The following is an 8,612-nucleotide window of genomic DNA, read 5'->3' as shown; positions in this document are numbered from 1 at the left end:
CTGAGAGGAAGGAGTATAGGGGTATGGTTTTCATGTGGGGGCAGTTGAAAAAAACAGAACGGACCATCTAGAGTCTTCCAGCTTTGCTGCCCAGAGCTAAGGGCCTGCAGGACTAGCGTTGACTATGAAAAACAAGCTGCACTACAAAGGGTTCATTGTACAAAAAAAATTTATTTTTTATTTTGAAGATTACAGAAATTGTCCACGACCCCACCTGGAGACCATTTTTTATCAGTCCAAGGATCTGCAGTGGGGATGAGAGTGAAAGAATGGGATAAGAAGGGTAGGAGAGAGACCTGGTGGGGACAGGGGAGAGGAGAAAGATGACTGTTGAGAAGCTTGCTCCACGCTAGGACTGGGCCTCACTGTCTTTACTCCTCCACACCACAAGAGTGACGAGGAAGGGAATAAGGCAGATGGGGGCTATGATCATAGCCAAGAGCACATCTTCCGGGGGATCAGACAAGGTGGGCTGCACCAGGGAGCAGTTGGCAAAGTGGATCAGGTGGGTCTCAAAGATGATTCTCTCTGCCCAGGGATTGGGAAAGCCCAAGCCAAACTCCTCTGCTTTGTACTCCAAACAATACTGCAGGTCACTATAAGGCCTGGGGGCAGTAGAGGACTTGAGTGAGGGAGGGGTTGGGCCCAGGAGAAAGCAGTGCCCCGCATTCACTCCAAGTCCACCCACAAGGAGTAGGCCTAACTCTTGGCCTGAGCCACCCCCGGGACTTCCCTTACCTGCTAATCATGGTCCAGTCACACCAATCCTTTTCGATGGAGTCCATATGACTCTTATAATCATTCCAGCAATGAAGAACATTTGCCTCATAGTCCTCCACCATCTTCCCTGTGGGTACAGATGCTGCACAATGACCATACCCCTGGTCCTCCCTCAAAACCTTCTGGCCAGGTACTTCCAAGGTGGAGCCCCTGCCTTTAAACATAAAAACCCCTGCAAAAGTTTTTCCTTTTTTCTGGCTGAGGAGAGCGTCTGGCTCTGGAATCCTTTAATGACTTCCATATGCACAATACTTTCTATTCCAGCCCCACAAGCACTTCCACACACACCTTGTTTGGGATGTTCTCACCCACCTGTGATGTGGGCCAGCTCAAAGTCAGACAGGAACTTTGTGGGATGAGAGGGAGAAGGATCACAAGGAACCTCAAGAGAGAACAGGGAGTGTAGTGGGGGTACCCACTGGGGGTTGGGTACCCACCTTCTGACTTCAAGGTGTCCAGGGTGGGAGAAGGCTGAGCCATGGAGTCCTGGAGGTTGAGGACAGCTGTGGGAAGAAAAGGGAAAGAAGAATGGGATGGTGGTGGTCTGGACAGTGGGGTCGAGACTGAGACCCTAGAAAACCAGTGCTACCTTGGCAGAGTGAGAGGAATAATCCATCCCCCCATAAGTTGTCTAGTGACTGGTGTGTGGGGGGGTACCAGCTGCTTCCCACTTGCATCCCAGCCAAAAGCCCCTTTCCCCCTTGCCAGCCCCCCACCCCACCTCCGCCTCCCAAAACTTCTCCACTGGGCCCTGGCCAGGACCCAAGCTTCCCTTAAGTGGTGAGCCGCTCGCCTGTTCCCGCTCGAAGATGAGATCAGGGGCCGTCGGAAGGGCAGCGCTGTCAGCCCGTCGGTCCGCACCAGCACCGAAGGTCCAGTCCTCCTCCCCTCCGGGGCCTCCCGCGCCTCCCGCCTGAGTCCCGGGGCGATGCACTCACCGCCCAGCAGCAGGACGAGGAGGCGGAGCGCTGCCGGCCGCCCGGCGCGGGTCGCTTGGAGCCGCTGGCCACCGGCAGTGCGCTCCGTTCGGAACGGGGCCATCGCGCGGCGAAGAGCCGAAGAGGGGCGGCGGAGCTGAGCCGGGCCCGGGCGGGGGCGCCTATATCCCCGGCCCGAGCCGCAGGAAGCCGCGCCGTTTCCTCGGAGGGGCTGGGACGGCTGCGGCCACGTGGGGGGCGGGGGCGACGCCCCGGGCCGGCGGGCTGGAGGGGGAGTCGCTGCCGCACCCGCGCCTGGCGCCCGCGGCTCCCTCCGCCTTGGGGGCGTTGGCCCACGCTCTCTTCCAGTTCACCCTGCGGGGCTGGACAGCTCCCCTCGTAACCCCAGAACCGGGATCCATTTCCTGGGCCCGACCGCGTGGCGCCCGGGACTGGCTCCGGTCTCCCCGCATTGGCTCCCGGATTCCAGTCGTCTCCTCCCTCTCGGGCTGGAGAGATGGGGGCGAGCTGCTCTCTCTGACCTGGAGAAGAGGGAGGGGGCTGCGAGCTCCCAGGACCTCTCAGCGCCGTGGTATCTTGAGGCAGGGGGTTGGGGGCTGGCCTGGGACGTGGGGGAAGGGGCGCCTGGAGCTGGGCCTGCGGCTCAGAGTTCCTTTTCGCTGGGAACACCCACTGATGTCAGCCGGTCTGCCAAAATCGGGGAAGAGAAGTGGGAGCCAGCCCTAACGAGTAGGGAGAAGGGGCGAGAGCCTGGGGAATGGGGTAGTGGGGAAACCGAAGTCTAAATATCCTCCCTTTAAGGCACATCCTAGTTCCAAGACCCACAAACCTGATGGCGGGCGGGGGCGAAAGTAAAGCGACTGTATTCCCAAGGAGTAAGGTGATCATACTCTTCCAGATCAAGGTTGCTGGAAAGAAGGGAGGGGTTTCGAGTTTACGAGGTGCCACTTTATGTAGGAGGTGGCTTATTAGTATTATTATTGTATGGTTTATTAGTCTTATTATTACTGGGGATGGAACCTAGGGCCTTGCACATACTTTCTACACTTCCACCTTCAAGTGGGTATATTATTATCACCACTTTACACTGCAGGAAGCTAAGGCTCAAGGAAAGAGCCCAGGATTTGAATTCAGAAGCTCTGGGTCCTAATTCTAGCTCCCCACTCTCCAGCTATCCAGCCTTGAAGGAAGTATTTTCCCTTCAGGGCTTCTAATGTAAAATGAGTCAAGACCCTGCCATCCTCCCTAACTTGTAGTGAGGCATCATATGTGCAAGGGTGTTGCATTCACTCCAGAGAGGCTGATTTCTTTTTCTTCTTTCCTCAGTGACTTATCTTAGGTCACATTGCAGAGGAGCTCCAAAGCTGAGCCTGAGCCCCCAGGGGCCCTGCCTTCTGCCACAACACAGCTGCCTCTGCATCCTGGGCCAGCATTTCCTTAGCCTGAAGCAGCCCAGGAGCTAGTTTGGCCACGATGTTCAACTCCAGACACACAGCTGTCAGCACCAAACTTTCTTAATTACTCCCAGACACTGACCCTTGGACTCAGCTGCTGCTGTTGTATTGGTTTACTGAGTCTTGTCCTTCACAAATTATCTTTCATGATCTCGCTTAAAATCATCATCTCAGAATCTCAGGCTCTTGCATCATGGCCACAGATAGTTTGTTGTTCTCTTCCATGGCTAGAATCAAGAGACTGCTTTAGCAAGGCATCTATGAGATTGGGGAGGTGACCCACTTGACATGTGCCTCCAAAGCATTTGTGGTTAAGGTTCATTCCTGAAATGGAGCAGAAAAGAGCCAAGCAGCCTCAGAGCCACTTCAGGCTGGGGACAAATCTATCTCTTCCCTCCTACCCAGAATTATGCTTTTTAAGAAGGAAGAATGGTCAAGAGGTTTCTGGGTGAAAAAAATGGGAGGAATGAGCAAGGAGGGGCAGAAAGCAAAAGAAGTCATTTCCACTGGTGGGACCAGAAGCATACCAGCCCATTGTGGGTTAAGACTAGGTCCAGGGTCAAGATTAAAGGTGACAAAAAAAAAAAAAAAGGAATTAAGAGATTCTATAGTTAAAAAAAGAAGTGGAATTAAAGGTGACAAGAGCAAATGTTGGGTTTTAAATAGGACAGTAGAGCATAATGGATAAAACAACAAACATTGGTTAGGATTCTATTCTGAAAGCAGGTTCTGTCTCTGTCATGCTGTGGAACCTTGGGCAGGTCATTTCCCATCTCTGGAGTGGAACATTTTCATAGATAAAATGGTCTTAGAATCAAAAAGTTAGCTTGGTAGGAACTGGATATTTCTTTTTTCTTTCTTTTCTTTTTTTTTTTGAGTAAAGTCTGTATCATGATGTAGAAGCTGCCAAAGTCATTCCTGAACTTGGGAGTCCGAACCCTCAAGTCGGAGAATCTGGGATTTTTCTCTTCTTTTAATTTTCCTCTTCCCATTTTTCCATACCAGTTGGATGTTTGGATTTTTCATTGACTCCCCTGAAGGCATCCTGGTAACTGAGGGTCTATTTGGGGGTCCTTTGGGACTGAACAGGGACTGGAGACTGTACCTTCCTCTTCCAAGTGGTCATAGGAGATAGTCCCATGACCTGCAGCAAGGGAGAGTGAAGGGCTTCATGGTTCCTTCATGAGAGTCCTTTGTTTGCTATCTCTAAGGGCCATTACCTTCCCTTTCTAAACCCACCTCTGTTTTGCTATTAAAAATATGCTTTATTTTTTGCAAACAATACACAAGTATAAAAATACTTAATACAGAAAACTTTATACACCCAGTCCTGTCTCACCTCCCTACACGTTTTGGATTCTAAAAAAGCATAAATGGGATTTAATATGCCTATTGTTGAGTGACTTTTTTTTTTTTGAGACAGGGATTTGCTACATAGCTCAGGCTGGCCTGAAGCTCACCATTGTGGCCCAGACTGGCCTCAAACTCTCAATCCTCCTGCCTCAGCCTCCCAAGTGCTGAAATTACAGGTGTGCACCACCCTGACCCTCTAGTCAGTGACTTTTTTTTTCCCCTGGAGATTGAACCCAGGGCCTCCTAGGCAAGCACTCCACTGTTGAGCTACATTCCCAGCTCTATTTAGTGACTTTTTGATACTTGGCTGTTTTCCCATGATACTGCATATAAATATGCCCATTTTCTTTCTTTCTTTCTTTTTTTTTACAGTACTGGGGTTTGAACTCAGGGCCTCATGCTTGCTAGGCAGGTTCTCTTACTGCTTGAGGCATTCTACCAGCTCTTTTTTTTGTGATTTTTTTTTTTTTCCGAGATAGAGTCTTCTAAAGTATTTGCCCAGGCTGACTTCAAACTGTGATCCTCCTGATCTCTGCCTCCTGAGTAGCTAGGATTACAGGTGTGAGCCACTGGTGCCCAGCTCAACTCCTCTTTTAACTGTCCGATAGTATGTGACAAGTTTACTCTTTATTTCCCCTTTGCATTCAGTGCAGTCTAAGTCTTTAAGGTTCTTACACACTCTCTTATCCCCTGCTCCATCCCACCGCTGATGCCCCAGTGCTAGCAAAGAGAGACATCTGATTCTTACCCAAACATTGTCCTGAGATTTCTTGCCCCAATGCAGATTGATTCCTCCTGAGTAGGGACCTTGCTGCCATGTAAGTTTTCCTTCTTGTTATAGGCCAAGGATCATCCTGCCTTTTTTGGGGGAAAGAGGTGACTCAGCCTTTTGAAGGAGTGCCATTTCTACTCTTCGGCCTCTGCATCCACATGCCCACAAATCCAGAACAACACAGGAGGGAGTAAAAAACACTGGGGGCCTCCTACACTATGAAATTCTATGTGGAGCATCCTGAAATTAGTTCACACATACATGCTGGCCTCTTCCCCAGCTGTCTGCAAAATAAAAAGCAGAGCCCAAGAGAAGATGTGGGGGAGAGTCAGGATCAGGAAAGCCAGAAGTCCTGGCTGGGAGAGGCTGACCCTTCTAAACCAGGGAGGAGACATACTTCCTCAGAGGAAAGGAGGGCAGCAGGGAGAACAAGAGAAGCTGCATCCCAGGAGCCCGTTGGCTAAGGGAGGGAAGATGAAGGGGGTAAGGACACAACTCCTCCTCTCCCCAGCCTCCACATGTCCAGAATATGCCACACCTGGTATGAGGAGCCCAACTACCTCTCAGAGGAAAGTATGGTTACTGGAGGAAACTGTGGCTCCCAAGTTGGTAAAAAGCAAAGAAAAATGATCAAACTTCTAGTTCAATAGTTACGCGTTTTCAGTGAAACAATGTATATGAAACACTGAATAGATTGCATGGCACCCTCAGAGCTTGGTACATAAAATGAGTGTACCCTGTTACACAGCATCCAGGCTCCTGGGGTGCTGAAATGAGATAGAAGTGTTCCTGAGCGTGGTGTCACAGAATGGGTCTGAGGAATAGGGGGAGGGACACAGCAATCCTGGCAAGTGGCATTGGGTTTGACAGGAACCATAAATCAGCCCCAGGTACTGAGGGACTGACTACCTGTGTTCTCAGCTACTGCATAGCTACCATTTATTCAATACTTACTATGTGTGTTGTGCTATGTGTTCTTTGATACATTCTGAGTGCTTTGCACATATTCTTTTTTTTTTTTTCTTGGCACAGTGCCAAGGATCAACCCCAGGACCTGCTGCGTGTTTGGTAACTGCTGTACCATTGAGATATACAGCCAACCCTTTAGTGCACATTCTAAAAACCTCATCAGCATAATGTCAGAATTATCTTTTTCATGAGAGAAATGAGAGAATGAACAGAGTTAAGGTCCTGGAGAGTAATGACAAGAGCTAGGATTTGAACCCAGGATTGTTTGATACTAAGGTTCATGTCTTAACCAATATAATTTATCACCTCCCTATCCCTCCCACTCAAGTAAAAAATATACATTTCTTACTGGGTCTTTTTTTTTGTGGGGGTACTGGGGATTGAACCCAGGGTCTCAGACATATTAAGCATGTACTCTATCACTGAGTTGTACCCAAGTTCCACTTACTGGATCTTGAGAGGAAGAGAGAAGGATAGTTTCTCCCACAGCCAGCTGGAGTTCTCCAGAAATAAGAAAATTCCCAGACACGTGCACAGGCTTTCTCTTCCCTTCTTCCCTGACCAAGGCTGGACCATGACATCACATGGTATAGGCTGTTTTTTGAAAAGAACCCAGGCCAGATTTGTAAGAATGACACTCAGACAGCGTGACTGAGGAGGGCCATGGCCAAATGACCATAGCACACGCCCAGCAGTACTGAGAACACAGCTAGTCCCTTAGCACCTGGGGCTGACTCATGGTTGCTGTCAGGATCCAATGCCAGATGCAAGGATTGCTGTTTCCCTCCCCCTATTCCTCAGGGACATCAGGCAAAAAGTCTTCCCCAGGAATTCGTTTACCCCATCCCAGCACCCCAGAAACTTGGATGTTGCATACCATCCTAATGGGTATAACATGCTAATATCCCAAGCTCTGAGGATGCCATGCAGGATGCTTAATGCTTCCTACAAATTATGTATCACAGCAACCCATGTGACAGACAAAGAAACCAAGGCTCAGAAAAGTTAAGTAACTTGTCTAAGATCATGCTTCTAACACTGACAGATACTCAGCTCTGCTTAATGCTGAAGTCTGAGCACTTTACCTCCAGTCCACAGCACCTGATGGAAGCCAAGCTGCTAGACAGAATCAAACAGAAAGGGATGAGGGAGACTGGCCAGAGGACAGCCAGACATCTTGGTAGAGTGCCTTCCCCACTCAGTACTATCCATCTCCTCACTGTGCTTGTTTCACCTGTACACAGTATCTTTGCACATTCTTTCCCCCAGTTAAGACCTTAATACATTAGACAATGAAACAACCCCATGACATCATGAAATAAATCATTTTCTCCATCATAACAAGAATCCAACATATATTAAACAAATACGACAGTAATAGCCCAGAAATGTGGTGTCTGTAGTATGAGCTTAAATAATATAAAACGCAATGTTTTCCTTCATTGTAAGATGGGAATGATAATATATAAAAGTTATAATCAATAATACACTTAAAGCAGAACTTGGACCATAGTCAACGTACACTGCAATTGTTGTTATTATTATTATTATTACTGCTTTTGTGTTTGAGAGCAAACACTTTGGAGTCAAGTTGACTTGGGTTTGAATCCCAGCTCCATTGCTTATTTAGCTGTATCTGACTTTGTGCAAGTTACCTAGTCCCTCTGAGCTTGTTTTTTAATCTTGGAAATGAGATTTCTAGCATGGATCTCACTGAATGGTATAGATAATATGCATAAAGCATCTGGCCCAAAGCCTAACACTTAATAAGCATGCAATAAATAGAAGTTACTATCATAATGTGTAATGCATATACTTTTGACAACTGTATTTCCAAGATATTTTGGGATCTTCCCAGTCTCATAGTGTTCATTACATAACACTCCTTTTATTGAAAAGAATGCAGACTTTGGAATTGGACCCTAGCCTAGGTTTGAATTCCAGCTGTCATCCTTATCACTATGTGGCCATGGACAATGTGGTCAGTTTCTTTGGGTTCAGTGTTCTTCTCTGTAAAATGGGAATAATATGGCCTATCTTTCAGGCATCCATTGCAATATCTGCTGATTGTGTGAATGCTAAAAGCAATTTTCTAAATGTATAAATAAATGTAATTAAAAAAAAATTTTTTGGCAGAACTGGGGTTTGAACTCAAGGGTTGCAGTTGCTAGGCAGGCACTCCACAACTTGAGCTATGATCCCAGCCCTGTGATAGTTTTGGTTTGTTTTTGTTTTCTTGAGATGTGGGGAGGGGGAGGGTGTCTCACGATGTAGCCCACATTAGTCTCCTGCTTCTACCAAGTGCTGGAATTACAGGAACGTGCAACTACAACTAGTGATTTATGT

The 8,612-nt window shown here is 48.0% G+C and overlaps 1 protein-coding gene across 2 annotated transcripts; it reads right to left on the bottom strand.

The window, feature by feature from the left end:
- Positions 1–151: 151 nt before the first annotated feature.
- Ramp2 (receptor activity modifying protein 2) lies at positions 152–1,940 on the bottom strand. Of its 2 annotated transcripts, none has more exons than XM_020165136.2 (4): positions 1,719–1,940; positions 1,218–1,283; positions 739–934; positions 152–605 (listed from the first exon to the last, which is right to left on the bottom strand). In XM_020165136.2, exons 1-4 carry the CDS (start codon positions 1,819–1,821, stop codon positions 350–352), a joined length of 621 nt encoding a protein of 206 aa, XP_020020725.1. In that variant the 5' UTR covers positions 1,822–1,940; the 3' UTR covers positions 152–349. The 2 variants fall into 2 exon arrangements, with proteins under 2 accessions (XP_020020725.1, XP_020020726.1); XM_020165137.2 differs by having other exon boundaries at positions 739–847; positions 1,719–1,936.
- Positions 1,941–8,612: the final 6,672 nt, after the last annotated feature.

This window comes from Castor canadensis, chromosome 11 (genome assembly GCF_047511655.1).
Source record: "Castor canadensis chromosome 11, mCasCan1.hap1v2, whole genome shotgun sequence".
NCBI lineage: Eukaryota > Metazoa > Chordata > Mammalia > Rodentia > Castoridae > Castor > Castor canadensis.
This window is presented reverse-complemented; position numbering and strand designations above follow the sequence as displayed.